The sequence below is a fragment of the Acipenser ruthenus genome, chromosome 29, assembly GCF_902713425.1.
Source record: "Acipenser ruthenus chromosome 29, fAciRut3.2 maternal haplotype, whole genome shotgun sequence".
In the NCBI taxonomy this organism is placed as follows: domain Eukaryota; kingdom Metazoa; phylum Chordata; class Actinopteri; order Acipenseriformes; family Acipenseridae; genus Acipenser; species Acipenser ruthenus.
The window spans coordinates 5,597,484-5,616,138 of record NC_081217.1 but is presented as its reverse complement, the minus strand read 5'-3'; the positions used below and the strand labels follow the sequence as shown (position 1 = coordinate 5,616,138).

At 38.2% G+C, this 18,655-nt stretch overlaps 1 protein-coding gene across 1 annotated transcript; it reads left to right on the top strand.

The window, feature by feature from the left end:
* Positions 1-80: 80 nt before the first annotated feature.
* LOC117423853 (dnaJ homolog subfamily C member 5) lies at positions 81-18,625 on the top strand. Its single transcript, XM_034905684.2, has 5 exons — positions 81-321; positions 10,070-10,198; positions 11,494-11,707; positions 11,813-11,984; positions 13,479-18,625. Exons 2-5 carry the CDS (start codon positions 10,089-10,091, stop codon positions 13,580-13,582), a joined length of 600 nt encoding a protein of 199 aa, XP_034761575.1. The 5' UTR covers positions 81-321; positions 10,070-10,088; the 3' UTR covers positions 13,583-18,625.
* The last annotated feature ends 30 nt before the right edge of the window (positions 18,626-18,655 follow it).

Below are 18,655 nucleotides of genomic sequence, written 5' to 3'. Positions count from 1 at the left end.
TCAGCACATTTTAAACTAAACCTCTTTGAATGTGTAACACTGTATTTATGTACTGTGGGCTGTACAATTGCCCGTTGAATGCGTTACTTGCGCGCGCGTGCAGTCAATGCGCTCCGATGCGCGGGCCCTGAGCCGCCCACTTGCTCTATCCCGTGTGAACGCGCACGCCACTGCGTGCACCAGCGACAGAGGAGCTGCTGCAGCTGCTGGCTTGTTTCGTGTGTTTTGTGGGGATGCGACGTCTACTGTAATAAAAAAATTGCGTTAACCAAACCAAACAGTGCACCTGCCGAAATACAACCCGTGGAGCCAGACTAGAAGGTAAGAAATAGACGCTGAGGTTTACCTCAAAGACATTTTAATCCATTTCCTTCTTGCATTCTTTCTTTCGCTGCCCTTGGATTTAATGCTGACTGTCTTGCCTGATAGCCAATATGGATGCTGCTGTCTTTGATGCAGCACTGAATTATCCGCTTTAAATCCATCGTGACGAGCGGTACAAAACAATCCTTTACAATGCATACAGTTTTGTTTGTTTTTACATCTGTTATGTTATGCCAAGGCGTTCTCGTTCATTTTTTTTTATTTTGGTTTAGATTCTGTAACCATATACCTGCAGCAGTGACGATGACAGAATACGGTGATAATTCTATTTTATTAGTGACTCATTCATTAGCCTGTTTTCCGGTCACTGTAAAATGAATTGACTGTTTAGATTTCCGTGTTTTATGTAGAGAAAGTAAAACCCAAGGCGCATAAATCAGTTTTGCATTCAGTAAAATAGCTTATTCATCCGTGTGTATTTATTTATTTATTTTTATTTATTTATTTATTTATTCTACTGCATTGTTTCTTTGTTAGAATTATTTAGTGACTACAATGAAACGGTTCCATATTATGTGCAGTGCAGTCTTCAATGTTTAGCGTTGGATATAAAATGATCAGTGTCTTTCACGGGGCCTCACTTATCCAGCTTTTATTAAAAAAAATAAAATTGTATCGAATTACCAGTACATCTAGTCAGTATTGATGAGAAACAAACACTCTCCGTGTTTTTTAATTCAGTGGTGTAGGTTTAAACGCTTCTCCAGCTGAATACATTTTTGTGCTTGTCGCACTAGTCTTTAGTTCATGAAGATTACTGGTACTGTCGAGTCCTGATAACAGTAGTCACATGATAAAGGTGTTTTGGGGAAAGATCAGGCTCCAGTAGGATATATGCGGCCTGTGCCACCCAGGCATGTACTGTTGCCTGGCAGAATACAGTATTCCCCTTGGGTCTTAGATTCTCCAACCATGACATTTGGTTATTTTATGTGTGTTTCGCACAAAATCATATAATTGGCCTTGTTTTGTGTGTCAGCAGCTTAGATTTAATAGAGAAATACCAAGTTTTATTCAATGAAAGGTTTACAGGTGGGGTCCTGCCCTCTTTGTATAGGTCTCATAGGATTAAATAGCTGTATAATTCACACGAGTGCTCTCTGTACCGATGCTGAAACTTGTACATAAGCCCTGACAAACAGTGTCATGAAGTTCTTGTCAGTCGCTTGTGCTTGTTATTCAGGAATCACTAAAAGTAAACAGTGGCAGATAATACATCGGGGCCAGGCACAATAATGGCCACTTTGTGTTCATTGTCCTCTGGCATCACTCAGCAATGTCCAGTAATTTACACACAGGTGTAGCTTGTTAAAATCATCATCACTAGCGTGAAACAGGGCTGATGCAGCTGGTAAGTCATTAGCTCTGGGTGATGGAGAAACAGATCCTAAAACATTCCGTGTTTTTTTTTTTTTTTGTTTTTTTTTTTTGTTTTTTAATGATTCAAACAGCGTCCGGTCTTCATTCCTCCGCTATAGAACCTGCTTCATCACAGTCCTTATTTCATTGTATTTGTGTTCCTTCTGGGGATCTGAATGCACTGGTCAAAAAACCAACCCTAAGGGGGAAAAGCAGCAGCAGCAGGTTGTGTAAAGATCATTAAAACAGACCACAGAGTGGAGAAGATGATGCAGACATGTACATCATTTTACTGGTTTGGACACTGGGGGGTGTAATGCAGTGTAATTGTGGGTCCCAGTTTTACAAATGACGGAATGGGATTTTCACATTAAGAGTTTTCTGAATATTCCCAATATTAAAACAGTATCACTTTGGAGAGAGAACAGTGGATGGCCAACCTTGGGCTGTAATTGTAGTTTTGTTGTTTTTCTCGTAGGCTCATTGATTTGATCATTTAATTTTTCTGTGCAGAAGTTTGTGTCCCCTGTAAGTGACCCTCTTAGGTCTTGTTGAAGGGACTAGTGTTGCCGTTCTAGTATTTAATGTTTACCAGTTGGTAAATACCAATGTTGTACATTTTACTCTTGGTTGGTAATTCCAAAATATTCCTAATAAATTTAACTCATGTCAAATTTCCGGATGTAGAATCACGTTTTGAAAAGATGATACAGTTTTGACTACCGATACAGTTGTAACAACACAATACCAGGGCTAATTCTCATTTTCCTGGCAGTGTCATGAATTTAAGAGGAGATAAAGCAAAACTCTAGTTTCGTTCAGACAGGCCAGAGTAGTCAGTCAACGCTTGATTGAATGGTTGCAAGGGTGGCAGTTTGTCCCTGTTGTGATGTCAGGATTGGGTCAATCTGTAATACTGCGAAGTATTCTTAAACTGTAAAGTGCAAAACTCTGTAATGAGTCCTTCCTTCATTTTATAGACTGCTTGTATTACAGCTGCAGTGAAAATCAAGAAGGCAAGGTAGGCTTATTTGTGAACTGCAGGTCAGTGTTTCATTAAATCCAGGACCTGCAACCAGTCTTGTATGTAACAGTACCTAGATTTAACAGTACCTCATGTCTAATTTAGCAAGTGCCTGATTGCTGTCAATTTATCATTTTAACTACATTACGTTATCAGTTTGGTATAAATGCTAGTGTTGCGTGCTATTTTATTATACAAAAGGACAAAGCATGTGTAAGTTTTGAGAAAACAATGTTTGATCAATATGATACTCATCTTTGCTAATACATGGGTAGAATTAAGTCCGTTCTATTGATATATTCAGGGGATTTTTTGTAGTTTTCACATTAAGATTTAGTATTTTACCCATACGCCCAGTGCTTTGCAGATTCCATACTGTACAATTTCATAAGTGATTAATTCATTTTTGGGTGAAAGTTTTGAAGAGTTATTACTCTTGTGAATAGCGAATTAATGCTGGCTACCATTAGCTAATTCATTAGAGTGCTTTGGCTGACATTAGATCTTCTGCAGTCTTTTAGGATTCCATTTGGGGATTGTGATCAACAGTGATCAACCCAAAGCATGAAACTAGGGTCAAATTTGGCTCACTGTAGAGTAAACCCTTTCAGATTCCTCATCCCCGTAAGGAGTGGACTAGTTGTAGAAGACATTCTCAAGCAGTTTTCACCAAGTTGCTGAAAACAGGAATGTTTTATTTCTTAGCAGACTTAGCAAAACTTTTAAATTGTTTTCACATCCATTTTCCTTCCCTGCTGGCAGATAGACATGTTGAACGGACAACGACTGACAAGGAAGCAGGTGTTTTCAGATACAGGCTGCAGTGTGCTTATCATATTACTGTATATTGTTTTTAAATCCAATTGAGAATTGCCTGCTTTTGAAGTTACAGGTTTCAATGCATTTTGCTCTTGTTTGTTGAAGGCTATCAATTTGCAGTTTGCCTTTTCCAGCGTGTGCTATTTGAACTGGGCGTTTAAGTCCAAGACTTAAGAATTTGAGGAGCTAATATTTATCTTCCAGTGCACAACAACATATACATGGAGATTGGACACTGTACAATCGCTTGTACAATAGCTTGCAGTGACAATACAGTATGCACACCATCAAACTACTTGTAATTGTGACTGTTTTAGCATGCCAGGTGAATGTCAGTGACATCCTTTTCACAGCATGAAATTGCATAAGTGTTGGGCTGGAGAGGTAAATGGCACCCTCCTCTCCACCTCCCCTATATCCTGTATAACCATGTGACCTGTAATTCCAGTGTTTGATAGAGCAGGCTTCCCTAATGCTGCTCCCTTGATCATGCTAGATAGTTGCAGTGACTCATGTAGTACAGTACAACATTTTAACCATGTGCATTTATATTTGTGCTCTTGATATCCTATATCACAGTAATATAATACAAAAAAGCAGTTCTGTGAGACTTGGAACTGGACTAAGTATAACTTAACATTTCTGACCATCTCAATTTTTTCTCTCTACTCTTTTTGTGCTCTCCACATAGCTACTGTAGTAGCTCGTTGCTAGTGGATTTGTCAAAAATAGAAAATCCCAGAGGTTATTATGTTACAGAAAGGTAACAAATATTTTGAAATCCAAGACAAAGTTTGTAAATAAAAAAAATATACTGTAGTGTTCAGTCATCTAGTTCTAATTGCAAGTTTGTGTCTATGCACTGCGGCTGTTTGTATGCCATTGCATATAAGTATTTATAACATTTCTGACTGGTGAATCAGTCTTTCCAGAGACAGGTGGTGTTAGATCAGAGGCAGTAAAAAGAGAACCTGCCTGAGCTGCAAGAGAAAGCCAAGTGTGACAAACTGTCTGCTATCATTGCCATGGCTACCCAGTGCCTTCAACCCACAGAGCCCTACCATAAAACATACAGATGGCAATGAACCTGCAAGCTGAAATGCTATAAGGAGGAAAATGAACCCCTTACATCCCATGTAGATTTCTACCACGTGCAGATTAGTCCTGCTGCATCAGGAGTCGTCTTTTTTTGTTTTGCAAAGGCGCACCACCGTTAATCTGTTCAAAACATGGTACGGAAGGTTGATGCTGAAACCGTGGACATTTATATCATTATTGGAAGAATAGAAATGTGCTTCCATTGTTGTTCATACAGCTGTTCTTCGGCAGTACATTGAAGCATTGCACTTGGTGTTGGATGAAGGGGCTTTTTGATGATGTCAGGCATCCAATCACAAATGAATAAGGAAATAGTCATATGAGCAGGTTTTCAATTGAACTGTTGTGTAGGCGGTGTCCCAGAGTCAGCTAATTACTTTTCGATTTGGAAACTGCAGGAAATAAACTGCTCAATAAAATGCAAAAAAAACCAAAACCACATTGTAGCTACTTACAGTACAGTAGAGTCAATTATCCGATCTTTGATCAACGTACTGTCTAGTCAACCGAACGCATCTGTAATCACGTAATGAATTACGTGTGGTGTATTACACACACAGCTTCTGCTGCTAAAATGACTACAAGATTTAGCTTCCCCAAAAAAGGACCAGCAGACTGAGGCAAATTACAGAACTATTCAGACCACCAAACCCTTAGATGGAGCATTGTGTGCTTTAAATTGTTGCAGTTAAGCAAATGAAAACAGACACCTCGTTCTTGATTTTTCTTCTATTTCGTCAGTGAGGGCTGGAGATCCTGTCTATGTTATTGAGAATTTTTATTTTATTCATTTCAATTGCACGTTATTGCAATGCCTGAACGGCAGGTATCAAAGTAGAGAAGCATTTTACTGAATTTCTGAAGTTTAAGGATTCCTAAAGTTCTGTAATGTGTCAAAGTTGTACTGAATTGTATTTTTGATGATATTCAAAGTTTGGTTTATGCTATGGTTAATTGCAGTATTTCATTACCTTAACTGTAGGTGTTAGTGTTAATTTAATGATTTGTAAAGCTTTGTAATTTTGTATGCTTCATGTGATAGAATATGTTACTAGCTATATTATTTATTATTATTTATTTCTTAGCAGACACCCTTATCCAGAGCGACTTACAATTGTTACAAGATATCACATTATTTTTTACATACAATTACCCATTTATACAGTTGGGTTTTTACTGGAGCAATCTAGGTAAAGTACCTTGCTCAAGGGTACAGCAGCAGTGTCCCCCACCGGGGATTCAACCCATGACCCTCCGGTCAAGAGTCCAGAGCCCTAACCACTACTCCACTACTCCTGTACAAATCGATTGTTTGGATAATTGACTCTCATACAAATTCTTAAAAAAATAAAAAGCAGTATATGACTTTGCGTGTTCCCTTACTAGTCTGTTAGTGATGCATTAAACAATAGTGGTCCACTATCCTTAATCAATACCAAACTTGCTGTGCAATGTACAATAGATGCAGTCCTAAAGCCTTGCAAAATTATTGGTGCAATCTTTTCACTTGCCAAAAGCATTAAATAGATGGACTCTTAAGGGCCAAACTCGTTGATGAAAATTTAACAAAGACTGGACAGGAGCCATTTGTGAAGCGATTATAGCAATTGGAGGTTAGTTAGTTTAAAGGAAAACCTCTAGCAGTGCCAGAGTGTTAAGAGAATTAAGTGCAGGGTGAAGAAAGGGATTTGGGGGGCCTTTGGGGGTAACGTGGCATCTGGCTGGACACAGCTCTTCAGTATAATTGGAATAGAAGAGCTTAAGGGTGAAAGCAAGCGGTGTGATTAAGGTGAATTACAGAGTAAAGCAAACAGCGAACGCTGTTAACATTTCACTCTGCAGAGCAGAGTGTTGTGCTGTGTCAGAAGTCGATGATTTCCAAGGCAGAATTGTGCTGGAGGCTTGTGGGGGTTAACTGTAGGGAAAAAAAACACAAGCTTTTGCACAATAAGGCCCAGCTTGGATCCTACATGCTCCTGTGTACACACAAATGAAATGAATAAGCAGGATTTCTAGGAGAGGATGGAGGGGGAGGGGGTTGTTAAAGGTTAACCCGGATGCCTAAGGCATTGATGGGTGGGGTTGTGATGTCATACGGAACTTCCGTGGAGATGTTGCAGCAATTGAAGAAAAATGCTGTAACTGGCAAACTAAGGTCAATTGAAAATGAAACTGCAAAGGCCCTCTTAGATAAGAGTTGTTGTGCCTGTACAACCCACCCCCCTGCCCCCCTCAATATTAGATTCAGCAGTGACCTAATTCTGTAGTCGGTGTGCTTTTACAGTGGGTTGCCCGCAGGTTTTAAATTTCCCATAAGCTACAGTATTCCTCTTCCGACCATTGACAGTGGTTAGCCTACCCAAGCTGATTATTGAGGTGGCAGCCTTCCCTCTAATTATTATTTTAACGCCTGTCACATGTTGCATTTGGAACCCAGTCTAGAATAGGATGCCAGCTTTTATTGGCCATTATGTAAAGCCTTCTATAGTGTGTTTGGTTTTTCAAGGCCTCCCCCATGGTATTCATTTGCACGTACACCCAAGACTCATATACAGAAGCAAAAATACGGTAAGCTAATGCAGCATGAAAAAAGAAATGGACTCAAAGCTAAATGAGGGAGCAACATTGTGGATACCTTCTGTCTTTATGCCTTGCATGCACAGCCTTTAAATTTCACATGACAGAAAAGTAAATTTGATGCGGCTGGCTGTTTGCATGGGTGGTGATTCTTGAGGTGAGCTGGTGCTGTTCTTTTACATCATAATGTCTTGACTAAATTTAATGACCCGGCTCGGAACAGCTGAAATTTCTAGAATCCAGCATCGATCCCCTTTTCAGTGGAATTCATTTCAGTTGACACACAGAAGGTGTGGTCATGTGAGCATATGTTTGTGTGTGTCAGAGAGAGAGAGAGAGGGAGAGGGTGCACTGTTAAAGATTTCGCTTGCCCATATGGCGCAGAGGCGAAGACGAGAGATGTCGAGCTGCATTGCAGGGTCATTTTGCTTGACGCAGGAAACTTAGGGCCCTGTGAAATCTGTTTTATTATTTTGAATTGTCTGATTTATTTTTTTCCTGATTTCAGATTATTCGGTTTTAAAAATCTGTAATTTGTTTGTTAGTTTGTTTTTTATAACCACAAGTGTTTGGTACATTGACAGCAATGGTGAAGCTAGAAATGCATGAAAAAATATGACAAACAAACACCAGTTTTTAATCAAAGTGCTTTCAGAAAAAAGGGTACAAATTGACACAAAGTAATAAAAACAAACTAGGAATGTTGTAAATTAAAAAAAAAAGGTAGTCTTTTTTAGTAGTTTTTCTTTTCAGCACAAGCTGAACTGTAACATTTCAAAACTGATTTAATGTTTTCATTAATAATTAATGACAAACAATGTAAATAAAAGCCTAAGTATTTTGATTTATTCTTACTTAATAAAAAGGCACTTAGTAATATCTCCCTGAGAAATGTGGAGAAAAAATGCAGCAACTAGACCCTACATTCTGCAGTAGTCATTACAGTACTATCTGCTCAGAATAACTTTTATAGGTAGTTGTTTTTCCCCCCCCAAGCGATAACGGTAGATAGCAAGTGAAGTGGCACGAGAGGCAGCGGTTTTTTACAGTTAAAATCACGGCCGTGTATGGAGGCTGAGAGGTGCAAAAATATTTTTCTCATGCGTTCCCATGACGTGTGTTTCTTGAAGCCTCTTGTCATACAAACACCGTTCTATTTCAATGTAATTTTTAAAATATATACATATATATTTTGTTTGTTTAAACTGATTTTGTGGTAATGTCCTCGGGTGCCGTATTCCGTTTTTTTCTTTTCTCTGAATTCAGCGATTCCGTCCGTGTTCTCTGCAACACGGATTTCATAGGGCCCTAGAAACTCCACAAGTAATCCGGCTTAATGACCCATTATCCAGTAGCTGCTAGAGTTGGAAAAGCAGCGAGTGACGGAGGAAAAGCAGCGAGTTGGAAAGCATACCGTACAGTATGGCCAGGGAATGTTTTTCTCCTGAAACACTATGACTGTACCGTTGAAGGCTTTCATCCACACAGTTATCTGTAGAATCTAAAAATCTGATGATGTCATGTCGTGCAGTTGCCAGGAAACCGTTTCCTGGCAGACAACAGATGCGAAAACCCATTAACCCTTTGTCTGTAACCCAGGCCATGACTTCGCTCCTGAATGTACTTAGTGTGTCCTGCAGTCCCTGGTTTGTCTAAACTCTAAGACAAGTTAAAACCCAGGTCTCTTGTACTCTGTTCAGTTTTCACTTCCCAGCTTGCCTTCAGTGGAACATATTCCATTTGGACTCCCATTAAGCTTCATTCCTTGTTTGTGGTGATACTTTGGCATATTGATTGATCAGCCAAAAAGATGAACAGGTTAAGGCTTTTCATTTTGGGGTTAACGGCCTGGCTTGCATACAGCTGGTGTCATGATGACGATGCTTTCCTGTCAAGTCGTGTATAATGTAAAAACAGCATTTTTGGAATAAATAAGCTTGGGTTGTCTTCCTCTAACCCTCCCCACCTTCTCCCCCAGTTTCAAACGTCTTGGTTATTTTATATGTACACTGCAGACGGCTTAATATCGGAAATAACTTGCCGTGGTTTATTCTGGGACTCGGACCACTGGCTGATCCGCTAGGTTTCTCTGATGGGCTGTCGGATTAAGCATCAAGACCGTGTTAAATATTCTCTGTTGGGGCACTAGGGTCAGTGTATCCTATTTAAAGAACAGTGTAGATTCTTTCATTTACAGTATAAGAGAAACTCCAGAGTTTGATTGATAGGCTCCTGAATGCAGAAGATCTGTTCATTAAATTGTAGAATAGTAACCAATGTGCTTTGCTGAGAATTGACAAGCTTCTGTCAGATTTTTTTTTAAAATTCTTTGCAAATAATGGATGCTAACTGAAGCATTTTTAATTACCGTCGTGTGTGTGTGTGTGTTTCAGTGTGTTGGTGTTAATGGATATGTGAAATAATGCATTTCCAGTGTTGTGAAAGGGTACAAAGGGCATGCAGTATAAGCACATTCAAAATATTGTATATCGTAGAGATATTTGTGGTAAGATAGTTATACAGCAGCTTTCATTAAGTTCAAAGATTAATCTGCCATTGGCCCAGCATACAATAAAGGGTAAAGTTGTTTTGCTTTTAGGAGGCTGGCTTGACTATGTACGTGCAAGATTTGGATTACGAAATTTGCAGGACCAAAACTGAAACTGTAATGCAGTACAATATATAACTAAAAAGCGAAGTTTTGTTTTACAAAAAATATTTCCAATATAACAAGGTTTTTTAGTATGCTGGGTTTGCTGCTCTACTAATCTTAACCGAGTCTCTGTTTATTTTTTTTTCCTTCTCCAGTTTGCTGAAAGAGTAGAAGATGGCTGAGCAGCAGAGGCAGCGGTCCCTGTCCACGTCTGGAGATACACTATACCACGTGCTGGGGATAGACAAGAATGCCACGCCAGACGATATCAAAAAATCTTATAGGTACGATCACGAGAGGGGGAGCTAGGCAACATGCTGTGAATTCCAATTGACTTGGCTTGAGTCCAGCACATTTGACAGCAGGGAAGCATGTGCTCAGATGTCATCTGACTTCAACTGGTTTTGTTAGTGTGGATTTGGTTTCCTTTCAAAAAGTGTTGCTCTTCTCTCTGCAACACCTGAAGTCCTCACACATTGTTCCTTACAGTGCAGATGTTGTGTGCTGCAGATTCTCAGCACAGACTGTTTGTTTGTCGTATCCCTGTGCTAAGGATTGGAGTACAAGCCAAGCCAAGCCAATTAGGAAATTCTCACACAAGTGGACTACTGCTGGTTTTAAATCGGGTCAACGCTAAATGAATTGCACTGTTTTTTGGAATTGTAATATAATTACCAAGAAGTGCAAAATCGGCTAATAGTTATACAAACTAGGAGGGATGGGGGGCTCACAGGCAGCACTCTCACAGTCTATAAAATATTTATAGTCTTCTAACAACATAATACATCTTTCCTATTTTTTGTTTTCCTTGCTGTATCAAAGGTATTTCCCCTCGGGCAGTGGCATTGCTTAAAGCTGGCCTAGATAGAAAAATGACTGATTGGCTTCAGGGGGTGAAAAATCACGGCAGCATTTTCATTCAGATTTTCAGAGCTGTAATAAATCTCTGCTGGGTGTTCACTTCACTTACAAGAACAGAAAACCAATAGTGCTCGTATGCTCAACAGACTCTTGTGAGCCCATTTAAGGCACACTTTCCAGAGGAATAAAATTATTTAAAATATGAATTAAACTATCAAGAAATGACTCTGTGAGCAAAGATAAACTGTTTCCCCTTGCAACCAAGTTGTTTTTATAAAAGAACAGTGGGTCATACAGAACTCAGAGGGTAAGTACAGTACAGTTTACAGATTTGAAATCAATTTGTACTGAAATCCAGTAGGGGGAGACAGTAAGCTGTTTAAGATACTGTCTTTCACATATGACTTGCAAAAACATGAAACAAGTCACATCTTTATTTATTTATTCATTCATTCATTTATGTATTTTTTTGTAGTATAACATTCCACAATAGTGGAACCGTCCGTCACTATGTATGTATACATATACATATCTTTTTCATGGTACTGCTATCTCTAGTTCTGTTCACAGCCTAACAGGGAGTGTACATGCTGTAACTGACAAATGCCTTGCATTCTGCAAACGGCATATGAACCGTATATAAATATTGTGACCAATGGTAACAAGTCATGTAGTGTTATTTAGTGGGCTCAGCCAATGAGCATCTCTTTTCACACAGGAAACTCGCATTGAAATATCACCCCGACAAGAATCCAGAGAACCCTGAGGCCGCAGACAAGTTTAAAGAGATCAACAGTGCCCACGCCATCCTGGTCGACAACACAAAGCGCAACATCTACGACAAGTACGGCTCCCTGGGGCTGTATGTGGCAGAGCAGTTCGGAGAGGAGAATGTAAATACGTATTTTGTCCTGTCCAGCTGGTGGGCAAAGGTAAGGGAGCAGAATTCAAAATACAGTTCTATTGATTGCAAACTTTTTTTTTTTTTTAAATGATAAAAATGATTGCATTTCTTCATTCTACCTGGTTGTCTGCAGGCTTTGTTTGTGTTCTGTGGCCTTGCAACTGGCTGCTACTTCTGCTGCTGCCTGTGCTGCTGCTGTAACTGCTGCTGTGGGAAGTGTAAACCCAAACCACCCGAGGGAGAAGAGCCCGAGTTTTATGTCTCCCCAGAAGACCTAGAGGCACAGCTTCAGTCTGACGAGAAGGGTAAGCATGGGAGGAAGGGCTTGATTTGTGAGGTCTGCAAGATTAAAGAGGTTGTTAATGTTCACGCTCACCAGTATGATGATATGTGTGATGGACCTGATGGTAGACTTCTTTATTGATAGTGTTCTGCTATTAGGCCAAACCTAATCACATGTCATGAATATTGAAGGCGGTCTACAAGTGACGGTCTGGCACTTACATTGTGCTTGTAGATCACCATGCATGTATAATTTTGAAAACTGCAGGCTCACAAAGACATAGGTGTTTGGCCATCAATGTTCAAGATTTACTGGTTTTTGACAGTTTTCTTTGAGAGTTTTGGAAGATGAAGGAGAATTTTCAGCATGCCACTAGTTCTGCTTTTATATTAAATTCAGACAACCATTCTGAGGATTTTGCAGCCAGAGGTTCGTATTAAAATGTTAAGTATTGCCTTTCTGGGAGGAGTACTGAGATGCCATTAGAAACTTTAGCTGCTAGCTTCAATAAGCAAGAACTTTTAATGATCAGCAAGTTGTTATAAACTTGATTACAAATGTGTTGTCTTTAATAAGTCTTGAAGGAGTTTTTCCCTATCGACTTGTCAAAGAAATGAAATAAGTTAATTATCCAGTAGAGCAGTTGCAGCAGTTTGTGACACACTTATTAAAGAGCGCTGAGCCTTTTTGCCATCTTACATCTGTTATTCTCTGGCAGAAAATTAGATATGCATTTAACCATACGCGCACCACTGATCAGACTGTCCAGGGAATGCACTCGGTCACATTAGATTTTTGTATTTATTAATGCATTTTTTGTATCCATATAGATTATAGAGCCATTTGTTTGTTGGATGTACTTTAATATTTAGAAATTGTATTGCTTGTGAAATTGTCAATTTCTGATAGTTTGTGCCCCTGAAGCCATTTCCTGATACTGCACACACTGTAACTAACATTCCATGATGAATGTGTATAAAACTCAGGGTAGTTGCTCTTTCTCCTGGTTATGCACAAACTGTGTCAAAACTAGCTGGAGGCTTTTGCATTAAAGGTTTGATTTTGGTTTCTCATTTGTCCTTATGTACATTTCCCTGTATAAATCCTGCTGATGTTTAATCTTACTGTTCAGCCCCAGCAACTGATTCAAATGGCATCTATACATGTATGCAATATGTCACACTTATATTTTTATATATCTAGATAATCATTAATAACACTCTCCTAATTGTCTTCACCTCTTGAGAATCTAAGGAAACATGATGGCGCCCGTCAGAACAGTTTTAAATGTACACACTATATGTATTTGTGTTTAAATCGCACAGCTAGTTTCACGGGCCCAGATTAGTACTGATCTTGGGTCTACCTTGCCAAAGCTGGTGGTCCAAGATTAATTCCAATCCAATGGAAACAGACCGTGGTGTTATACATTTCATGGTGTCTCTTTGTGTTTTACAGGCGTGGTGGGTGATACACGTCAGTAACATGCTTGTGTTTTATTTCCATGCTTCCACAGATGGAGATGCACCAATCGTGATGCAGCCTGCGTCAGCCACAGAAACCACCCAGCTGACAGCCGATAGCCACACCAGCTACCACACTGACACAGGATTTAACTAAAGCTTCCACTCGGCCCTGTCAATTCACACCGTACAGTTTTAATGAGGAAACAAGAAAAGGTCATTTCACCACTGGAATAGAGAACGCCCGAGGGAGAGAGTGGGGAGTGGGGGGTGAACGAACTTTCACAGACATCTGCCATGAAAACAATAGACATCAACATTCAGTTGAGTTATTTTTTTTTTCTTCTTCTTTGGTCTTCATTGCTCCCAAGCCCTTCCACGACACATGACGTTCTGTAGCATGCAGTATTTAAATCAGTTTAGGTAGGCTTTTAAGTTTAGGTCTTGTTCTAGTCATACATATTTATGTGGTTTTATTTCATCCACTGTAAGATTTATGTTTGTACTCAGTGATGCATCGGAAGTAACCTTCTGCACATAAGCAGTGGTTTGATAATATCTTTGAACCCCAATAAAGTGGTAGCCAGCTGTTAAGGTTTTTAGGACTTAAAAAAAAAAAAAAAGTATTTTAATTAATTATGCATTTCATTGAATTATGCATATGGAAGTGTTCTTAGTCTGTTAATGGGATTTTTCTGGCATAATATCCTTTAATTGTTTGACTAAGGTGGGGGGGTGATTTGATTAACCCATACCCTGCCAGTGTATTTTAATTTTTTAAGCATTTTACAGCACTGGATAAACAACCACCTATCCAGGTGTAAAATGCTTTTTTTTAAAAAGGTATAAAAAAGGATATAAGTTGAACATATCAACCCCTAAATGTTCTTCTGAAATTGTCATAATTGATTTGTTTTTTGCAATTTATAAACCTATAATACAATTCCGTAAGTATATTTCTTTCTTCGGGATAGCTGAAAAATGTTGATGACATGATACTAGTTCTGTAATACGTGGAATGAACCCCATTCAGCATGTGCTGTGTTTTAAACTGCGAGGTCATTGTGAATGAGCGAACCAGTGAGGAGAAAAAAAGAAAATAAAAAACACGAGTGAGTACAATCAGTAAGTTACTGTGGAGTCTGTTTCAGTGATTTAAACAGCAGTAGATCCAGCTGGTTAATAGATCCAGCTGGTTATCTGTGTTGGCAGTACAATCCTTGAGTTAATTTCTTAATCCACATTAAAAAAAAAAAATGCATGCATTTAACATTCATACAGGTTGTACAGTTTCACATCAGCAGCACATTTTAAACGGTCTTAAAGGGTCAAGTTGTGTTGTGGTTGATCATCAAGGAACATTCCTTAATAAAAAGCAATGCCGTAATCAATGTGTACTGAGTAAGCCCTGAGTATCACAGATGCAGTCTCTGTACCAGTCCTTGTAGCTTGCATACTATTTAGAGAAGGAATGATTGCGTTCGACTCCTGCCTGTGTGCAGCATGGTTCTTTGTATAATTAAAAATGTGTGAAGAAGGTTTACATACTGTTAAAACTATAAAAGTATCTGGCATTGCTTGTCTGTGGTAGAGCTATCGCTGAGCCTTGCTACCATATGCTAGTTGACAGACATGTTGTGCTTTCCCATTTTATATGAACACCATTTGAATTGTTATTCAGAAAAGAAGGCTGTCAAAAAGGACATGGGTATATACCATTCTGATGGCTTCTGTACCGGTATACCAAAGTACTGTATATGTTAAGTGTGTGTAGAACTTCTAAGAAACTCTGATGAACCGTGGTTTTTGGAACTACAGTATGTCTTGTGATTAAATGGTTAAAGTTATGGGGATCTGAAGCAGATCTGGATCTACTACACAGACTATATTATTACCTTTTAATTGGATTTGCTGTTTTGTGGCATACTGTACATGTGAATCAACAGGAAGTATGCATTAGACGTACATTCAAGCTTTGCACTTCTTTGTACAGCTGATCTCCAATCCGAATCACAAATATTACACACAAAGTTCTAGAGAGAACAGCGGTTTAGTTATGTCTTGTACTTCCAGTGCTGCGTGAGAAAAACACCAGTAATAGAAACTCCAGCCCGCTATTTCCTAATGCGGTTCATATAGTCATGCAAGTAAGGACATCACTTTTCACCAAACTGGTGGCCATTTTGGATAGAGAAAGGCGGAGCATTACTGGAGAAATTTAAGGAAATCAAAGTTAGCATAGATTCTGGGTTTCTTTTTTTATTTTAATTTCATGGGTTTATAAAATACACACTGGAATGAAAGATAGCGACAAGAACAAATGGATTATGAACAGTAAATTGGGGGGGGGGGGGGGGGGGGCGTTGTTTAAAACTATGTCTTCATCGTATACATATTGGGCCTGAAACATTTGTTATTCATATTTTTATTTTGTATTTGTTAATTTTAATCTGCCACTAGTGTAAGGATGTAAGACTACAGGCTGCCTAGAGTTGTACTTGTTGTATGTTTTAAATGTAGTCCGGTTTTAAAAAAGAGAACAATATATATAGTTAAGTTATTTTTATTGGTATGTGTCAAAACGCTGTAGATAAACTTCATTTATTGTTGTATTTTTTATGTTGAAGTTTACAAACTGCTTTAGATAGTGCTAAAAGTGAAGCAACATGCCTTTTTAAGTGTATTAGGTAGAATAGAAAGGGACTCCACTTCATTTTAAAAGTGTGTGCAATCTGCTGGTGTTGATGTTGTAATAGCGCTTATTAGAAAGGCTATTAAATACCTCTTCTCTAACACCCCAGAAGAAAGGTGATTTTTAAAACGCACACTGCAATCTCCCGTGTTCATTGGAAACATTTTTTACACGGAATGATTGCATTTTATTTATTTTTAAAAAATGCCAGTAAACAACCTTTTTATTATTTCCTGTTGACAATCAAATGTTCATTTCACAATAAAACTAGTTACATACAAAAAAGAAATAAACATGCAATTCTCTATTTTAGGAAATATTTAAAAAATAAATAAATTAAAAAAAAACTAGTAATTGTATTCTGTTTTCTTAGCCACCCATTCAATAGATTCTTGCTGTTTGAAGGTCATTCTGTGAAAGCTAATCCTGCCTGGATGTTTCTACTCATCTGAGATCTGGCATACTGCAAACTTTTCACTCTTAGAAAGAGATTCTTTAGCCAACTAGCACTACTGGAGTGTCGCTACCTTCAAAGATGGTGTGTAATTGGGTACTGTATTTCCTTTCTGTTTTAGGGCAGCATGATTTCTACATACTCAATAGTTATGTGATCTGTTTTCAAAGCCGTTTCGTTAGACAGTAATCATACACCCCTGTCGGCAAGCCTACAATGCACTCGCATTGCCTGTATCGTAGAATAAATGGACTTGTTCTTTCCAAAGTGTGCACTGATGCAGCAGCATGTTGTAACAGACAGTGTGTGGCACTCTATTTGTGTTGTATCATTTTGTTCTTTTTTTAAAATTGTGTTTACTTTTAGAATATTGAAAAACAGTATACTTAACACTTATTGGTGGGTTAAGCTATAGCCCAATGTGCTAAAAATACTACCGTATATTATAAACTAAGAACTATTGTAAACTTCCAACTAAGACTGTGTTACAATGGCTGTAAGTGCTGGCTCCACTGATCCAGCCTGACACTATTCTACCTGATTTTACATACAGACAAAAAGCAAGTATCCTACTGCAGATGGTAGCATAAACAGCACTTGATTCTGTTCAGAGGAACAATAATTCATATTCAGTGTAGTCTAATTCATGTAAATTGTAAAACTAATTTCCATTATATCTTGAGGTGAATGGCATTCTTGAGGGAATTAAAAAATATATATATATACAATTATAGGGACCATACTTTACCAGAGGAAAACCTTAGGATGCTTGCTTGTCTGTTTTGGCTTTAACTCGATAGTAATAGTGATTAATCTCCCTGAAGTTATACCCAGTGCATTTGCATAATGTATTATATATCATAACTACTGAACTTGAGAAAAAGGACCATAGTCATAGTGACGACTGCAATGCACTTAACGCTATGCTTCTCCTTTTAAAATATAGCCATCGTTAACATCAAAGCCAATTAGTGATTTTTAACATTTCCAAATATCCCCTTCAGTCACTGTGTGCATAATTGTACCATGTGAAGTTTCCTATCTATGTATCTATTCTGTAATGCATTTTGAAGTTCTGGCAGGGCAACTTCTTAAACTCCATAGAGTTCACACACACTCTTTTGAAACTTCACATTTAATAATGAAAAATCATGACTGACGGGGTTGTATTCATGCCAGTTTCTAACATATTTATATATTGTGTAGTTTTCTGTTTTCTGTAGGTTTTTGTTTTTTAAATATACAAGTTTGAATGTTATGTTGTGTAGTGCAGAACCTTTTTTTTTTGTGGGACATTGAATTGTCTTTTATGGACTCTGCAACATTTTGTCAACCCATATTCCATAAAATGAATGAATCATGTTTGTAAGTTTTAAAACAGATTCACAGCCAGGCCCTTGACTCTTAAAGTTACTGCTTCATGGTTTGTTGATGGAGTATTTTGCACTGTATGTGCCAAATTGTCATGTACAGTCAAAAGCTGTTTTTTTATTCCTACCAAGTCTTGTTGTGTTTTGCTGTAGGGTAACAAACTGCTTTGTGCCAGTCAGTATGCCAATATGTTGAATGATTAAATATCAATTTACAGTCTTCCCCCCCCTGCTTTGGTTGGTTGTGTATTATCTGTGACTATAGGAGTACTATCCCAGCCTCAAGATGTGCTATGGCTTATTTTTAAAAACATTGGAAATTGCAAACTGTGAGTGAGTGATTGCATAATGGAACTGTATTGGATTACTGATAAAGACTTCTTTTAAGCTCTAAAATATTAGTGGATTAAATCGTGATACAGTATTAATGCATTCATTTTATTTTTTGTTTGTTTTGTTTTCTTAAAGGACCATAGTTTTAAATTGTATGTACAATATGTAGATGTGGCCATTAAAAATGTTGGCTTAATGGAAATGGGCTCCTGTACATATGCTTAAATGATAATGATATTAATACAATTGTATGTTTTAGCATGGTTATTTATGTACTGTATGTCTGAAAGAAAACATTGGTAATTTATCTGATTTTGCTGTTGTAAAATAAATATGTTTCTGATGCTTAAACTATTTTCATTGTCTGTTTAACTGAGGATC

Bases quoted from the DNA above. Each gene is read 5' to 3' on its own strand.
- LOC117423853 (XM_034905684.2), top strand. From the start codon at position 10,089: ATGGCTGAGCAGCAGAGGCAGCGGTCCCTGTCCACGTCTGGAGATACA. The intron at 10,199-11,493 runs GTACGATCACGA...CTTTTCACACAG, and splicing joins GATATCAAAAAATCTTATAG to GAAACTCGCATTGAAATATC. The intron at 11,985-13,478 runs GTAAGCATGGGA...ATGCTTCCACAG, and splicing joins GCTTCAGTCTGACGAGAAGG to ATGGAGATGCACCAATCGTG.